The sequence below is a fragment of the Miniopterus schreibersii genome (assembly GCF_964146895.1).
Source record: "Miniopterus schreibersii genome assembly, chromosome: 14".
NCBI lineage: Eukaryota > Metazoa > Chordata > Mammalia > Chiroptera > Miniopteridae > Miniopterus > Miniopterus schreibersii.
The window spans coordinates 3,055,201-3,073,641 of record NC_138114.1 but is presented as its reverse complement, the minus strand read 5'-3'; the positions used below and the strand labels follow the sequence as shown (position 1 = coordinate 3,073,641).

Genomic DNA, 18,441 nt, shown 5'->3' with positions numbered 1-18,441 from the left:
AGACGCCATGCCTGGGATTTGCAATGAAGGTGTGAAGTTTTTTCGTTAGGCTTAGGAACCTGTGACTCAGTGCAGGGTGGAGAGGGAAGGTGGGGCGTATGCACGCGTGCATCGTGCGTGTGAGCGTGTGTGCGTGTGTGCATGCAACTCATAATTTAAAAGATGATGTCCTTGCTTGGGGATTGAAAATGAGGCAGCCGGGCGTGCCGGGCGGTCCCCGGGACGTGGTCAGGTGGCCTGCACTGGTAGGAGCAGTAGTGGTCCCCGGTGAGGGTGAAGCAGCCCCTGTCCTCCTGCTGTTCCCCCTGGCTCCCAGCCTGCCCACCGCTGGCCTCTGTCTGCAGACCCAGCCAGGCCTTGGCGGCTTTTGCGCTGGAGGGTGGGCCTCTGGCTACCTCGACAGTGTGATCTGGGCCGTGCTGCGCACCTCCAGCGTCTGCCGGAGGCAGATCTTGCTCTCTCCCTGTCTCGCCCCGTGGTCACTCCTCTCTCCCAAACTTTGGAGACTTTATACTCCAACTTCCTGCTGCCCAGGAGGTCGCCCTTGAACTCATCGCCTTCCTCACTTAGCCTGACCCACCTCCTCACCTTCTGTCCTCGTGTAACTGATGCAGCAGTCACGTCAGGTCCCTTCCCTGGCTCACTGGTGACCGCGTCCGTCAGTGCTCTTCCCTCCTCTCCAGCCTGGGGGCCTCACCCTTCCCGGCCCTCATCACAACTTTCTGAACAACGGAAACTGCTTTCTAGTTGAAACTCGTGCTCCTGAGGCTCTGCTCCACCTGGCAGTCGGACCCGTGGACGCCAGACCTGACCGGCACTTCCCCTCCCCCTCCTTCCTGTCCAGGCCGGAGCCTGGAGGCCACCCACCCACCCCGCTCTGCCGTGGACTCAGTGTCCTCTGCAACGTCAACATGTTCCTTGAACAAAGAGACAGTATTCGGGGTTTGGTAAACCCTGGGTTTAGCCAAATGCGACGACTTTCTGTGGCATGAAGACGCTTCCGTTCGTGCGCTGCTTGGTTCAAGGTAGGGGTGTAAATGCGGCACATCGCAAACTTTATGACCACAGATCCTTTTTCTGACAGGAGAGTTTTTAGCATTTCCTGTATTTGTGTCTTAGGGCTCCCCTAACAGTACCACAGATTCCATGGCTGAAACCAGGGAAATTTATTGTCTTAGAGTTCGGGAGGATGGCAGTTCAAGATCCAGGTGTCATTGGGGTTGGTTTGGTTTCTTTGAGGCCATCTCCTTGGCTTGTAGCCCTTGGTGTTGTCTCTGTCCTCACCTTTCTCTGTGAACACACATCCCTGATGTTTCTCAGTCTTGGAGCAACGGTCACCGTGGAGTAGGCCCACCCAGTGGCCTCATTTTAACTTAATCTCCTCTTCAAAACCTCATCTCCAAGAGCAGCCACACTCTGAGGTCCTGGGGGTTGGGACTTTGACTTTGAATTTGGAGAGTCCACAGTTCAACCCACAGCATCCCGGGGACATTTCTATTAGTGCCCTTCGTGGCTCTCCAGGTGGGATTAGCAGTCAGTACACCTCACACATTTTGAGCATAGTCGACTTCAAGCCTCTTCTATTCCATAGAGCACACTCTGGGGGCTCCACTGCTCAAGGTGAGGCCCTGCTCCTGAGGTGGTATTTCAGGGTGTAACTCAACGCCTCAGGCTGCTGATCCTCCAGTGCTCCCCCCCCCCCCCCGTTTCTGAGCCACAGAACGACCGGCAGTGGGGATCCCTCACATGGGCGTTGACCTCCAGCCGATGGGGCCCTGGGCTAGGCAGTGTCAGTGCCTCATCCGCACTGGCGGGCAGTGGAGCTGGGCACAGTGAGAGAATCTGCTGGGCGGATGTGGGTGGTCACAGGGCAGCTCTGCCTGGCTGGTCTGGCCTCTCTGGAACGCGGATGTGACCATACGCTTCCCATCTCAACCTGCAAGGCAGGAGGAGGTTCCAAAGCTGGCTGGCTGACCGTTCGGATAGAATGTGACCTGACAGGCCAGGGCGGAGATCCATACATTGAGGGCTGGGCGGGTGGGTGATGATTTACGCAGTGCACTCGGGGAACAGACTTCCGACTGAGGGCCGCAGAGAAGCACTGATTAATAGACTAGAGGAACAGGCGCTTTGCACAAATTGTATTTTCTGTCTATACTTTATCCATTATGATAAGAAATCTTTATGGTTAATTTTGATTCTTTATGGTTAATTTTGATTATAATTGATTTGGCCTCACCTGATAACTTTAGAACCAAATCCTTATTCACACGATGTTTCTCACCCACCCTTCCCCCGCCTTTGTCACGGCCCAGCTTACGCACGCTGCTTCCCTAGACGGGAACACCCTGCTGCCCCACCATGAGCCATGCCCAACGCGGGCTCCTCTCCAGGACTCGGGGCCTGCCGCCTCTCCGCTCAGCACATCACTTCACCGCACGTCCTCGCTCTGGCCAGCAGAATTCTCTCTCTGCGGGGCTGTCTCCCTGTAGGCTGGACTCACTCAAGGACAGGGCCCAGGACGGCCTAACCTCCATGTCCAGCTGTGTGCATGGCACCTGGCACCTTGTAGGAGCCCGAGACATTCTTGTTAAATGAGTGGGTGGGTCCTGCTATTGTCTGCATCCCACCGGCTCATGGATTTTCCTGAGATTGACACCTTCTTCTTTGGCTTTTTAATCCCATTAATTCTCCAAGTAGGCAAGTCAGAGAAGCCCATCTTTCTCCCTTGGGTCTCCTCATGCCTTGCTCTTTTGCTAGATGTTGCAGATTCCTCAGGTGGCCTCTGGGGTGGGTCCTTTTCTAGCCCAAAGACATGTTCTGGTGGCCCTTTCCCTGGGCCCTGCCCTGCAGGCAGGCTTCAGCCAACCCACTACTGGAGAGGACAGAATCAGGAAGCATCAAGCCTGTGCCAAATGGATGCCGGGGTGGGGCTGAGACTCCCATGAGTCCCCTCGTTTTGGGGGTCTGGTGGGACAGAGGGCAAGGCAGGCTCTAGGGCGTGTTGGTAGTGGGTTGTCTCACTGCTTTTTCTGCTCTAGGTACTGAGCCTGGAAGTCCTGTGTTCACAGGTTTCTCACCAAGAAATGCTATTCCATGGGTAGTGGCCTGTGGAGGCGGGCCAGTGGGCATGGAGCCAGGGCAGGTGGGCCACACCCCTGAGGACAAAGCATATGCGTATTTGGCATCTGCTTCTCCTGCTCCCAGAAGCTGAGTTTGGGGTGATGTGGCTTTACTCTTGGGCCCAGAGGGCTTTGGGCAAACACTAAGCTGCTGGCCATGCTCAGGTCTTGGCCCCAACTGCACAGGGCTTTGAACTTGGAGAGAAGCTGTCTCAAAAGCTGTAAGGCAATTTATACTGTGGATTCTAAAGAAAATAGATTCTCCTTCTCTCTCCTCCTTTCAGTGGAGAAAGAATACTTTTCCTCTGTATTCTCTCTTCTCCAAGACCTCAGAGCTCCAGCTGTCGCCTCGCTTGGCCATTTTCAGTGGCCCCAGAGTCGAAGCTGAGCGCCCAGGTGGGCGGCTGTGTATCCACCTCCAGCGCAGGGCATGGACCTACTTTCCCATGTCGCAGATCAGGGACTCCTTCCTGGACGACTCCTGAGCCAGGAAACTCCTCCAGCTCTTGTCTTCAGAACTGAAAAGAAGGTATTTTTCTTTCTGTTCCATCCTCTGAAAGTCAGGCTCATAAAAGTATACAAATTATACCCAGCAGCTCTTATCGGCTGGGTAAAGAATTGCTACTTCCAACTTTATTGCCTTAAAAAGAAGTCAGACGCTTCCATCTTTTAGAAACAATTTATGTTGAAGAAAGGAATTAGATCCATGGGCAGAAGCGCTTGCCTGGTTCCCATGGCTTGCAGGGGTCACAATACTGACCTTGAGTGCTGATGCCTTCACTGAGCAGCCAGGTGAGTAGCTATTCTCCCCCAGGCGTCTCCCCCAGCCCCCCCCCCCCGCTGGGGGGGCCTTGCCTGGCCCGAGCGGTGCCCACCCCTCCTCGGCAGTGTCTGGTGCTCTGGTCCCCAGAGCCAGTCTTTGGATGCAGGCAGAACCTTTTCAAGCTCCAGCATAAATGTGCAGATACCGGTGGGAGGGATAAGAAAACATCTCTAATCAGTTTTGGACTTTGCTCTGCTCCTGTCTGAAAATCAAATGAAGCTGGAGCTGAACAGCAGAATGTATGGGGCACATCTCAGGGCAGCCACCTGTCATCTGAGAGCGCGTCCCGCCCTCTGGAGGGCCACGTCTGAGACCCATCGCTACCATTGCTCAGGGACCCCTGCAGAGCTTGGCGACTGCTCTCGCCAAACCAGAGTGGGGCGAAAATAAGCTCAGAAGTGACTTGTTCTGTTGTACATCTTGGTCTTCAAAAGGGATTGTGTGGTAGCATCCAGGGCCAAGGGCTGGGCATGCCTTCCTCCTCTGTGGGACAAGATGGGCTAGAGAAGCTGGCCCCGCGGCCTCCCGTCGGACCCAGCCTGGGTGTCTGTAAGGGCGGGGATGTGGAGGCCCTTATTTGGCCTCTGTGCCCTGCAGGGGGCAGGGAAATTACGGACTGCTGGTTAAATTCCAAGTGTCCAGCAGATGATTTCCTCGGCACCGCTGGCCTCACTTCTCTGAGTTGATCCCATTAGGCAGATCGTGCCTTCGAACAGACTCCATTTAATTTTTCTGCTGGTATTAACGTTTCTTCATAAATTGTCCACATGGAGCACATTCTCACTGTTTATTACAGTGAACTGCACTTCCTGCACGGTGCTGGGGCCCATCTCCATTTCCCCTGAAGGACCCACAGATGATCTGTGACGAGCCCTCATCCCAGGCTGCGGCAGGCACCCGTCCTCTCACAGAGTGGGGAGGCCCTGGGGGGAGCCGTTCGTCTCAGACAGTAAACAGGATAAGGCCAGGGGTTCTAATTATTGGCTAGAAATTGTTCAGGTCTATCAGATTTTCACATGTATTTAATCAATTCTGCTTTCTTTTTTCAATAGTAACATAATAGTTTTTTCTGAGATCAAACCCAGTGTCCAAAAAAAAAAAAAAAAAATCTAATGATGAACAGTCTCTCCAGTTAAGGTAATGTCTTTTTAAATGCCCATGACTGACCAAACTCATCCAGAACTTACTGTGCTGTTAAGCAGGACATATGGGAACCTGCACCGGGAGGTTCAGTGCTCAGCACAATAAGGAAACAACATTATGTCCTGATAGAAAAGCTCTGAGGAAGCCCCGCAGAGCGATGGGTGAGGTGGGAACTGGTAACTCACACCCGGTCAGGCCTCCAGCACTACCACTGCACTATGTTGAGGGTTGTCCTCGAGTCGTGATGCCCAGCGCCAAGGGACAAGCCCAGTTGTAGGAAGCCGGCCTTCCTGCCTCCTGAAGACAGGTGACCATGAGGACGCTCCCCTCCCCGCTCACCCTCCCGTTGGAGTGGCCCAGCGCTCTGCAGGGCTGGCCGTTACGCAGCTGTGGACCCGCGTGTGGCTGAGATGAGGGGCGCCCCGTGCTGTGCTGCCTTGAAGGGTCTGTGGACTCCTGGAGGAGGCAGTGCTCCCCGCACTTGCCATGGGGTTTATTGTCAGTTGTCCTGCCTTTGTTGGCCCCATGATGGCAGGGACAGGCTCCTGGCTCACACGACCACTGCTGGCATGTGGCGCCCCGTCTGCTGACTGATGGAAGGAGCATGTGAGAGATTTCACCTCCAGTGTATTCAGAAGAGACCATCCAACACCAACCAGGTAGGAGATGCGAGTGGAAGGAGCGGGGAGGACCTTTGTGATCATCTGTCACGAGCTTTTTTCTGGGCAGGAAGCCTCACAGCCAACTTCATTTGGTTCTCACAATAACCCCGAGGTGGGAGACAGTTGCCTCAGGTTGGGTTGCAGCAGCAGATACTGAGGTGAGGATCTGTGACGATGGTTTATTGAGAAGTGTTAGCTGGGGACTTAAGGACAGACGGAGGGGAAGGAAGCCAGGGAGGGCTCGAGGTCAGGGGGAGCAGTTTGGCTCATTCTATAGAGGGTTCTGGAAACAGCTAAGCTCAAGGCAGAGCAGCCCCCTGGGCAGCTGGGCAGCGGGGATTTGCATGTGTCACCCTTGGTGCTGGGTTAGGGCAGCTGCTGTCCAAGCATCCTGAGTGCCGAGTGGGGCTCGGCAGCCTGACCCCGGGGTTTACTGTTGAGAGTGAGCAAACAGAAGCCAGTGTGCTCAAGAATCCCAAAGGAAATTGTGTGCGTGGGGGGCAGAGCACCTGGAGCACTGATGGCATTTTTTAGGCCTGGAACTGCTGCAGAGAGAGGTGGAGTGGCTCACCCAGGAGCACTCGGCTAAGCACTCGCCTGCCTCCTACCCCTCCTTACATCGCTGACTCTGAGATGAAAGGCAAGCCTGGCCTCCACTTGGCTCGTGGTTGGGGAGAAAGAGGGAAAGGACAGCACTTAGAAGGGGAACTGGGTGCCAGGAGGGGCACTGCCGCTGGGCTGGCAGCTCCGGCAATTAGAGGGAGGGAGTGCGCCTGCTAAGTCCGCAGCGGCTCCTCCTCACCTCCCCTCCCAGCCTCTGTGTGAGATGCGCCTTCTGGAAAAGGCCGCAGGCATGTCTGTTTATCTCTGTGGGGAAAGAGGCTTCACAAATTAGCTGATGCTTAATTGGTGAGGGGAAGTGGGACAGGGAAGTGAGCCAGTTGTCCTGTGGGGTTTTCTGATCAATTCTCCCATCAATATTCTCTGCGTGAGTCTGAGGTCAGGTGGGAAGGCTCCTTAGAGCCGCCGGGCTCCCACCTGCTCCTGGGAAGTGCCCGGGACTGTCAGGTCTGTGCTGCTGCTTCCTCTGGGGACCCGCGGAGGACCTCTCACCTGCACAGGTGCCCCCACACCCTTAGCTTCACTGCATGCTCTGGAGCAGGGCTCCCAGTCCCGAGGCCAAGGAGAGGGGCGGCTCTGAAACTCCAGGGGATCATCATACTCAGAGCATTTAGGATTCCTAGGAGTGGGGCCCAGGGCTCCGCATTTTTAAAAGCTCTCTAGGAAGCTTTTAGATTGTTGGGGAAGGTCATCAGAAGATGTAACCCCTGGTTTGAACTGCAAGCTAAAGCCAGGCACATGGAGGCTGCCCACCCTCTCCCCTGTGCTTGGACTGTGCATCCCGCTAGCCTCCCCGGTGCTAGAAGCTGGCCAAGGACACAGCCTTGGGATAGTAGTGTGGCCCGGAGATCATCCGGACTTGGTACGTGACTGAACCCAGTTAAGGCCTCTACATAAACTTTTAAGGTTCTGGCGGGCAGGTGCAGAAAACTGTTTGTCCTGCAGCTACCACGACAAGCCTTGTAAGTTTCCCTTCCTTGTTAAACCTGCCACCTACCAGCCTGGAGTGGTCCAGCCGCTCCCTGCCTCTGTGTGGGGCTGCTTCAGATTTACCCAGGAAGCTCCCGGCCAGGTTTGCACAGCAGCATCTCTGCAGCCAGACTTGAGAATCACTGCTGCCGGTGGTCAGTGCCCACTGGAGCCTCGCCCTCGCCCACAGTGGCCACCCTCCTGGCCAGCGGCTGAGTGCCTCCCAGGGCACTGCTGCTCACTTTCCACTTGGGCACGTCCCTCACTACCCTCAGGCAGCCGTCTGTCTTGGACGACTGGGGAAGCCATAAAGTTCTCTCTTGCACTGAGCTGATATCTGCCATCCTGATTACTGGAGACCTTGCTCCTAGACCAACTCTCACAGGCCGCAGAAAGTGATTCCAGCCTCTCTTGCACGTGGCAGTTATGTGTTTATAGACACCTACACCGAGCCAGCCTCCCAGCCTCCCAGCCTCCCAGCCACGTTGACGGCTGTGGTCTGCACTGCTCCACTCCGCCGCCGACTCCAGGCTGCGTGTCCTCCATCAAGCAGGGTGCCCAGCAGTCAGCCTCTCGGGGAGCAGAGTGGACCGTAGCTTCTTGCCTTTTCATGAGTCTTTACTTAGCACTGCTGCTTTCAAATCTCATCTCTCCCTTTACCCTTCTGCTCTGGAAACCAGGGTCTGACTTTCAGATCAGCCTTGTTAAACTACCTCTCTCTTCAGTTCAGTTCTGTGTCTGGCTTTCTGAGGTGTTAAGACCTCCTCCCAGCTCTGTGTCGTGTGCAGACTTGATGAGTGTGGGACTGGTGTCCTCCAGTGAGCACTAGGGAGTGCCAAGGAGTTGGGACTGGGGCATCAGGAGCTGGCGTGTGCTGCAGTGTCCTCAGAGTGCCCTGTCCCTGTCCCCCCTCCTCCAGCCCCTCCCTCAGCCACCAGGCTTCTGAAGATACTCCTGAAAGTCTGAGTGTTGAGAGGAGAGAGGCTCTGGGCTGGGTGGCTGTGACTCCACCCTGCGGTGCTTTCTCTTCACCCTTCTAAGCATCAGGAGTCCTCCCAGCTTCTGTGGAGAGGGCCTGCTCTACCCAGTTTGTAGAGGAGGCAGAAGGTGTCTTCGGGACATCGCCATGAGGTACCACGCTAGTCCGACTCCTGTCCCCACTTGTCTCCACAGGGCCTGGCACCCTCCTATTTGTAAGCTAGAGGAGTCTGTGTTCTGCACCCTGACATGGTCCAGGAAGGCCCCTGTGCCACCCTGGTGTTCCATGAGGGGTCTAGCTGTCTGTGAGGACATGGGTGGGAGAGCTGGCCAGGCGCTCCCAGGCTCCGTCTCCATGTGCTGGCCGTCGGCCAGCAAGCTCTCCCATCGCTGACAGAAGCGAGGCTCTGAAGAGGCCGGTGCAGTGGCAGTGCTGGGACCGGGCCCCGCACATGCTGGGCCCCTGGGGAGGTGGCCTTTCACCCTATGCTCTCACCTGCTACACTGAGTCAGGTCTCAGTACTGATGGGAAGCTACGCTGTTTCTGATACATTGCTGAATCAGAAATGACAGCTGTATCCGGATGTGTGTTTCACGATCCTATTTTAATAAAAACATCTGTCTGATATGTGTGCATAGATATGTACTTGCAGATGTGACCAAACACTTCTGGGTGGGATGCTTCAGATGACCTCTAGGGGTGGATTTGGAGGGATGATGGGCCTTTTCATACTTTAGCACATTCTTAAAAAAAATGGGGCAGGCCTGGACGGCATGGCTCAGTGGTTGAGCATCGACCTAGGATCTAGGAGATCTCGGTTTAATTCCCGGTCAGGGCACATGTCTGGGTTGTGGGCTCGATTCCCAGTAGGGGGCGTGCAGGAGGCAGCCAATCAGTGACTCATCATTGATGTTTCTATCTCTCCCTCCCTTTCCCTTCCTCTCTCTGAAATCAATAAAGACATATTTAAAAAAAATATATGGGGCAGGATTATGGGATCATATTGAACATTCTTATTTTTCTGTATTTTTTTTCAAAAAAAAGTAATAAAAATTACATTGCAAAAATACAAAATATTAAAAATAAAAGGACCACAATCTACTGGCTCCCTGCTGAGTTCATAGAGGGCCTGGCAGAGACCTGGGCACAAAGCAAGCCCTTGGCACATGCAGAATGTGAGTTTTTGCAGAGCATGCTCAAAAACTATCAGTTTTTTCTATGTTTTTCTAAAGGGCACTCATAGGAAATCTGAGATACAGTAAAGTGACTGGGTTCTGTCTGCCTTGCCCCCAACACTTCATGCACACATTCAGCAACATTTATTGAGCACCTTCTGTGTGCTGGTTGAGGTGCAGGTTTCTGGGACATAACTGTGACTGAAATAGACGTGGCCCCTGACCTCATGGAAGCCCCTACCTGGTGGAGGAGATAGACAATGAGAAATAAATAAACTGATAACTACTCCAGCATAGAAATGCAAGTGCTATAGTGACACAGAACAGAAGCGCTGTGAGAGAGAAATATAGGGGTGGGTTACCCCAGGGTGACAGAGCCAGCTCTGTGGGTCCTGAAGAAGGGGGGCAGCTGAGTGCCTCAGCTGCGAGCTGCTGTCTTCCCAGGTGTCACTCAGCACCACTGACCAGCTGCTGTAAACCCCCCTGTGATCTCGCGTCCTCTCCCCTGGAGCAGTGATGACACTCATCCCCTAAGCACCCCTCCAGAGGGGATTTGCAGGCATTCACTGGGAGGGATGCTGGGGCCGGCCCTGTGATGCCTGCAGGGATTGGAACTTGCTCGGGCTGGTGCCGGAGAGCTCAGAAGACAGCTGGGAATCAGATGTCTGTATTCAAATGACTTGCCTTGTAGCTACGGTGCCAGAGCTGGCCCCCTCCCTGGGGAGACAGCATGTTTTAAGGAAAACTCTGCAAGCAGTGTTTATTGCCCCCATCTGAGCAGTCATCCTGTGTGCTGCAAGCGTCTGTTCATGTGTGTTTTCTGTTTCTCTCTGCAGGCCGTGGAGACCAACCTGGCTTCCAAGGACAGCCACTGGGTCTTCGTCAATGAGGTAAGAGCACAGAAAGCTGAGGGCTGTGGTCTTTACTGAGCCCCTTGGCCCTTTGGAAAGCTTGGAATGATCTTTTCAGGTCGAATTCTGACTTGGGGTGCTGGAGTGAATTCCAGGGTGCCACTGTGCCAAGACAGGAGGTCAGAGTATTGTGTGACTTGACCTGCCAAGGTGCTCACCTGGAGCAGGTGGGAACCAGTTACTGAGTCTAAACTTGAGTCCACAAAGAAGTCTCCGTCAAAGAGACGTTGTATCTGGTGTTTGATGTGTGGGGTGAGGGAAGCTGGAGAGATTCGGGTAGGTTAGAAAGTGGGGTGCAGAGGAGGTGGCCAAAGAATGAGGAGGGACAGAGGCTGCGTTTCACGCAGGAGGTTGCAGGTATGTGTTACGTGATTCTGTGTGCGTGTGTGCAGAAGCACATGTGTGTGAGCATATCTGTGTGTAGGAGATTGTGAGTGTGCATGGATACATATGTATGCATAGGTATGTATGTGAGTGTGTGCGTGCACATGTGAGTGGACAGGTGTGTGTGTGTGCACATGTGAGTGTGCATATCTGTATGTAGGAGTGTATGTGAGTGGGCATGGATACATGCATGCATAAGTGTGTATGTGAGTGTGTGAGAGTACATGTGTGCACATGCGAGTGTATGGGTGTGTGAGTGCCTGTGTGCACACCCCCCACACAGCTGGTGGGCGGGATCCTTTTCCACTTAAAGGGGTGACTGGGAGGTCTCTCCTGCTGAGCGCCGCACACTGCCCGGCCCCGGGGGGCAGGGCAGCACCCAGGTTTCTCGGCGGCTGCTCAGCTCTCCAGTAGTCACGCCGGCCTCCTCCGTGACACAGGTGCGCGCAGGGGTGGCAGCAGCCACGGGCCCTGCCCTCCGGAGGAGCCCTCCCGGCTCGCTCGCCCAGGAAGCCCCGGTCGGCAGCCGGTGCACGGCCCTTCCGCTGACTTCCGAGGGGTTACGGTGCCTGCTTTCGTTGGGGCCCTGCCTCAGCCGCTTCTGCACTAACTGATCCATTTCTAGTGGCCTCATTCTAGAAGACGCAGAGTTTATTAAGTCCGTAATTTATTTATGATGTTTCTTTTTTAGCTCAGTGCTAATATGGCTGAAATAGTTTCTGGTGGCTTATTTTAATAATTTCACAGGTATATCAGGTAGAAACTGCTTGCAAGGCCCATATTTCATGGTTTTCTTCCATAAATTCACATCTTATCAGCTCCAGGTCCCCACAGGCCAGTGGAGACATGCGCAGGAGCCCTGCATTTACCACGGGCTGCTGCTGGATATCCGGGGATTCAGAGAGGGGACGTAACAGCTGCCTCCCGTCCCTCAAAGCCTGCGTGGTCCTCCTTGGTTTTTGGAGGTGTCGGTCCTCTGGATTTTGCCAGCTCCTCTACAGGTTCTTCAAAGTCTCATGTCCCTTGTTCCAGAGAAAGGCTGCATTCCTTGTGCCCCTCGGGGATATGGCTGCACTGGTCTTGCTTTTGGTGACTCCTCCGAGTGGGAGAGCCCCTGTTCCTCTTGCCGGTCTTCAGAAGTGCTCTTTACATTTCCAGCTGTTTCCTTTCCTCTCCCCTGCATCTCAGCTCACCCACGGCCCTGCACGCACTGCTGGGGCTCTGGAACCCAGGGTGTGCTTCAGGTCACCAGGAGGAGTCATGTAGGCACACCTGTCTGAGCCACACCAGATCAGCCTCCCGAGAGGATGGCTGTGCCTGCCCAGTCACAGTGCGCCCTGGGCCAGCACACCCCAGCCTGAGCGTGCCCTTCTCCAGAAGGGACCTCGCTGTCCCTGGGTTTCCCTTTGTGTGGGGGAGGCTCTTCCTCTTGAGAAGGATGAGACAGCAGCTGCCATTGCCTGGTCATCCAAAGTGCCAGGCATTGTGCATTTGTTACCATCCTCAGTCCTTATCAACAGACCCAATGGCAGTCACTCTCATCCCCATTTTACAGATGGGAAAAGGGAGGCTTGAGAGGTTAAACCACGTGGTCAAGGTGATAGAGCTATGGAATGGCCTGTTTGGTATTCTGCATGAAGACTATCTGGCTCCACAGCCCTTTGGCAACATCACGCACATGGCCCTGGCAAAGATCCTTGGTGGTGGCGAGCGTTAGACTCAGTGAGGCCAGTCAGCGGGGTGCAGGTGTGCGCACTGACAGGGACACTTGAGGACATTCTTGAAGTCTGGAAGGGGCCTCTTGTAAAGCTTAGGCAGCGGACACCAGCAACCCCAGTGAGGCCTCTGGCTCCTGACGGAGGTGCTCTCTGCCTTGTATGCAGACCCATCCTTAGCAGCCAGCTATATCCAGAACAGCTGTCTCCTGTCACACATGGCCCCACTGAAGACAAAAGCCCCATTACTTCTGTGACAGTTGCCAGCACGGCAAGTGGGGAAAAGGAATCGCATGCAGGCATTTGGTGGCTCCAGGGTTCAGCAGGTACACTGGGGCCCCACCTTCTTGCTTCCTGAACTAAAGGCAGCTCAGGTCCTCAGAGGGGCTCAGGTCCTTGCTTCGTCTCCCACAGCTTTTCCTGAGGAGACCTGCAGCAGCCCCCTCACCCCTGCTGGCTCACTCCACAGGCTCTGTCCCCAGTCTCCCCTCTATTTCACTTGCTTAATGTACTTTCCTGGATTCAAGGTAAACACTCAGGGCACGTTTCTGTTGGCCTTCGCTAAGCAGTGGTTTGTTAGTCTGTCTTCTCTCACTAGTGAGGACTGGTGTTGCGTGTGATGGCCTGTTTTGTTTGGTGAAGGGTCATTGGAGTCAGACAAAGGCTGGTGAGTCTTCGAGCCTCACTGATAGTTTCTACGGGGCTATGGGCTCCACTGTGGGGACACTGGCAAACAGATGTGCTTTGGGTATAAATTATATTTTCACTGAATATGTTGCTTGGAAGAGGGTGGGAAGCAACGTGAACCATTCATCCAGGGCCAGAGCCCAGCTCATCACGGGATCCCCAGTGCCCATGTGGAGTGTAGACTCTGAGGAAGGTTTGCTGAAAGTCAGGGTGCCGTCTACAGGGTAGATCAAGTTGCTTTATGACCACTTCCCAGCTGGCCTCCTAGAGGAGACAGGCAGTGAGTGAGAGCAGTTTCAGGGACGGTGGCACCACTCGGTGACACCTCAGAAGCTGCCTGTTCAGGGCTCGGCTCACTGGACTGCAGGAGCTAGGCAGTGCCTGGAGCCTCGTTATCGCTGGGCGCTGGGCGAGTGCTGCCTCTCCACACGCCAGCTGGCTGTCCGTCAGCACATCCCATGGGCTAGGCCTCCCTCTGGCCCGCTGAGCGGGGATCAGCCTTGGGAGTCTCTGCATACAGGCAGGAGACCCGGTCTCCTGGTCTGGCCTTGGGGGAACTTGGAGGAAATTCTTTATGGAATATGTGTGTAAGTTCTGGCTTCTTCTAGAACCAGCCCAGAGGCAGACTCAAAGCTCTGTGCGTTGCTGGACAGCTCGCACCGTTAGCCTACTTTCTCCAAGCACGCAATCACGTCACGCTGTGATGGAAATGGTGTAAAATGCTGAGTAAGCAACCAGAAGCACACGCACAGCCTGCACTTAGGTTTCCCAGCAGTGAAGCTCTGAGCTGTGATCTGTGGCACAGCAGGAGCGCGGGGGGCGGTGGGGTCTGAGGAGGGCGGAAGCAGAGCTGACAGGCCCTCTGCACCCTGTCTTGTTCCTGGCATACGTGGATGACCCCACATCCCATGTCCGTTCCAGACCCTGCCTCTGAGCGTTGGACCCAGAGATCCAGGCGCCTTCTTGACTCAGCTGCTAGAAGGTTTCATGACCACCCCCAGCTGAGAGCAGCTCTATCTGAACCCATCATTCTACCCCCCTGGTTCTCATCCAGGCTGCAGTCTCAGGGCCAAGGCCCACCCTTCTGGCTGCCTCACCAGCCGGTGGAGAAGAGCCCTCCTCCTGCGCCTGCCCCAAGCCCACTGCGGATGACCCTGCTACCCTGTGCACATTTATTTACCTCTCCGCCTCCAGCCCACTACCTCATGGCTCATCCCTGCAAGCGATGGGTAACTTGCTGTTTCCCATATTTGTTTTCTTCTCTTGGCTCTGGACCTTTGCCAGGAGTTTCCTGTATGGCCAGTGTCCCCTTCCCGGGTCTTTGATTGACAAAGACTTACCTTTCCTGCAAAGGTCTGCTAAATAGGGCCCTTGCCCAGAGGTTCTCCTGCATTTCCCCCACTAGAGAGATTCACTCTCCTTGCCCAGCTCTGCTGTGCTGGGAACCTGGCACATGGGCCTGACTCTCTAACCAGCCTGTAAGTGAGGCTGCACCTCCTTCCTATTGGGGCCTGAGGGTCCCCAGCACGAGGACCTCAGCCACAGAGCAGGGGATTCACTGCAACGTCTGCCTGTTGCCCTGGCACCAGGATGCTGCTTGTCTAATGGCCTGCACTGCAGGAAGAGGGACTTAACCATCCCCGACCTTCATGGACCAGAAAACCTGCCCCTGCCCTGTGAGCCACAGCGGTCAGCATCCCTCGTTCCATGGCACTTCCTTTTCCTGCACATGCTTGCACCCCTGGGGTACAAGCTCTCCCTCTGAGGCACACGTATGCTCCCTTCCCCCCGGTCCAGGCCATTGGCAGGTAGTGGAGTGGCCAGGGAGGAGGGCAGGGGAAGCCCCAGACAGGCTTCCCACGGCTTCCCAGTCTCCAAACTGGGCTGGGACACAGCCTCTGCTCATTTGTAGGTGCTTTGTGGGAAAAGGATTCTGTGAGCAAAGAGGGTAGATAAGTCCACGGCCAGAAGCAGGCGTCTCCCGGAGGCGCGTCTGGTCTCATGCACAGTGCTTTCCCAGCACGCACGGTGCACACCGTCTGCCGCACACGTCTGTGCTCCCTGCACGCTTCCCGGCCTTTCTCTTGCCGCCTGCTCGCCTCTGTGCTGGAGTCGGCTGTTGGCCGGTGGTGGGGTGTCAGGGACCAGAGGGTAGAGTTCAGGTTCCTCCACGTGACACACGTGCCTGTTTGCGAGCTGACTTCAGAGCCCTCCCTGGAAAAAGAGACCGGAGATGAGTGCTGAGTCAAATAGCTTTAAGAAACCTCTACTTGGGTCACAGAGAAAGAAAGGAAGGGAAAATATTTAATTTTTTTCTTCTTTTCATTTTGAAGATTCCAGTTCTGTTTGGATGTTAGGTCCCTGTTCATTTACTGGCTGCAAAGTTAATTTAGTAACACTCAAGAACAACTGTGTTCTCCTAAGGTAGTTGCTTGCTGAGGAGTCCTCCAGGACCGGCCTCTGACCTCACCCACCTCTGTAGCCCCAGCTGAAAACTCAGAGAACAGGGGCTGCCATTGATCAGACATTAGATGGAGGCACTTTTTTTGAGCATCACTTTCTTTATATTTTACTTTAAAAATTAACAGCTGTATTCAAGTTTAATTCACATACAATAAATGCACTTATCTAAGTGTATAATTTATGTTTGACACATATGTATACCCCTGAAAGCATAGCCCTGCTGAAGGTAGCGAACAGAGAAGGCCCCAGAGTGTCTTAGTGCCCCCACCTTGCCCTGCCCCCCACTCCCCTGGCAGTCTGTTTCTCACACTGCAGATTGTTTTTATTTTCTAGAGTTTTATATCAATGGAATCACAGTATTTACTCTTCTTTCTATTTTGCTATGGCTGTTTCCCTCCAGATAATTATTCTGAGATTCATGCATATTGCAATGTATAGTAATAGCTCTTTTTGTTTTATTAATGAGAGGTATTCAAATGTATGTATACACCACAGTTTGAATATCCATGTACCATGATGGATATGTGGGTTGGTCCAGATTTTTGACCATTACAGAAAAGACTGCTGTGAGCATTCATGTGAAGTCTTTGTATGGACATGTGCTTTCATTTTGGGGGCATATATTTGCAAGTGGGATTGCTGGGTCATGCGGTAGATCTATGTTTAACTTTTTAAGAAACTTTCAAGTTCTATGAGAATTCCCGTTGCTCTACCTCTCCTCCAGCACTTGGTCGATGTGGGTTTGGGGTAGTAGCCACTATAGTGGTGTGTCATGGTGCCTTGTGTGACTGCGGCTGTTATTTCCCTAGTAGCGAAGGGTACCGAGCACCCGTCCTGTGTCTGGTTGCCACCTATGTCTACATCTTTCCTAGGGGGCAGCTGAGATCACTGATTTGAGACATTTATTTTTTATGCTATAAATTTCCTGTAAGTGATTTAATGTTGTCCCCCAAATTTTGATATGGTGTGTATTGATTGTTGTTAAGTTCAAAATACTTGTCTTTGACCCATGGGTTGTTTAGAGGTGTGTTATTTAGTTCCCAAATATTTGGGGATTTTTTCTCTTATTGATTTTTAATTTAGTTCCATTATAGTTAGAAAATAGTTCCTATTCCTTGACTCCTTTTAAATTCACTGAGGCTTACTTGAAGTCCAGTATACTGTCACTCTTGACAAGTGCTTATGGGCATCTGAAGGGATGGGTAATTGGTGGTTGTTCTGTAGATGTCAGGTCCACGCGGTTGATAGTGTTGCTTATGGCTTCCATATCCTTGGCGAGTTTTTGCCTCCTTGTTCTATCAGCTATTGAGAGAGGTATCAAAATATTCAGCTTTAATTGTGGCTTTGCCTATTTCTCCTTGCAGTTTTATCAGTTGTGGTTTAATGTATTTTGAAGCTTTGTTCTAAGAGGCATAAATGTTTCGGACTCCTGTGCCCCGGTAATGAGTCGATCTGTTCCGAGGCGACGGCCTTTATCCCCTGCTCTGAGGCGCTCCCTGCTCTGCCCTGTGCTTCCCCTGATGTTACTGCAGCAGATTTGATTCGCGTCTGCAGGATTCCTTTTTAACCCCTTCACTTTTACCCAGCTTGTTGCTTTACATTTAAAGTATGTGTCTTGAAGGCCTTTCATACTTGGATCCAGCTATTTTGTCCATTCTAACAACCTGCTTTTTAAAGGAAGTGCTCAGATAACTTCCACGTAGTGTGAGCACTGATACTGCTGCTGGGGGCGGGGTCCTGGAAGCCCAGGGAGGAAACCGTTTCAAGCAGAAGGCAGAGATCCTTGAGGTCAGGAGCTGCGCCAGGAGGACGTGCTCCCCTGGGCGAGGGTGGGGAAGGGTCGGAAGGCCAAGTCCCCAGGCACTTCATCTTGTGTCATCCCACTGCACAGGTAAGGAGACGGGGCGCAGAGGGCTTGATGGACTGTTCAGCGTCCCTTAGTAAGTGGCAGAGTCACTTGTACTGCCCCCTTCCCTGTGCCCCACACTCGGCACTAACACTGCCCCCTTCCCTGTGCCCCACACTTGGCACTCACTGGATGCTAAGTGCCTGACTGATTCCCAGCAATGTTTGAAATTTGTCTTAATTTGGAAGCAGTAATAAGTTCTTGCTGTGGAAAGTCTTATTATAAAATGTTTATTTTTTATTATTATACTTGTTCCCTTTATGTTATTTTACTTTACTTTTAAAACTCCTATGTTTGAACCAGTCTTGAGGACGCGCTGTGGACATGATTTGCTCCAGCACTTGCCACTCCTGGGACTGGGGCCAGTTGTCTCACTTCCTCCTTTGAACTTGTTCCCTCCTTTGCTCGGAAGGCTCAGTTGCCACCATGCAGGGAAGTTGTGAAGATGAGATGAGGGCTCGCCAGGAGGCGGGGGCTGGGTCATAGCCAGCACTCCCATGACAGCCTGTCTTATAACCAGTAACGCGTGTCCTGTGGGGCCATTGTCTTTGGGGCTTCCTCAAGGACACCCCGTAAGGAGGGAGAGGCTCCCCAGTGCACCTTGCAAGGTGTGCAGGGCTGGAGGAGCCCACGCTGCAGGCTTTCTGACAGTCTCGGGCCTGCTGATGCCCTTGTTCTTCCCGTCTCTCCTGTAAACTCACATGCCCTTTAACACTCAGCTCAAATGACTGTGCCTGTTGATCTCTTCCATGACCTTCCCTTCCTCCAACATTCTGGAGAGCCAAGGCCATGACTCTTAAGTGGTCTTAATTTCTCCCTCGTGTCCTGTCTCCATACCAGGATCGGTAACGCGTCGCACTTGTACCAAACACCTCGGCAGC

General features: G+C 53.5%; 1 protein-coding gene across 2 annotated transcripts in view; it reads left to right on the top strand.

Moving 5' to 3' along the window:
* The window catches only part of GRID1 (glutamate ionotropic receptor delta type subunit 1), a 624,630-nt gene that overhangs the window by 384,144 nt on the left and 222,045 nt on the right, over window positions 1-18,441 (top strand). For both annotated transcript variants that reach the window (XM_081157434.1, XM_081157435.1), the window contains one exon: window positions 10,331-10,384. In XM_081157434.1, coding sequence (XP_081013560.1) covers window positions 10,331-10,384 — 54 coding nt within the window. The remainder of the gene's footprint in view (window positions 1-10,330; window positions 10,385-18,441) is intronic.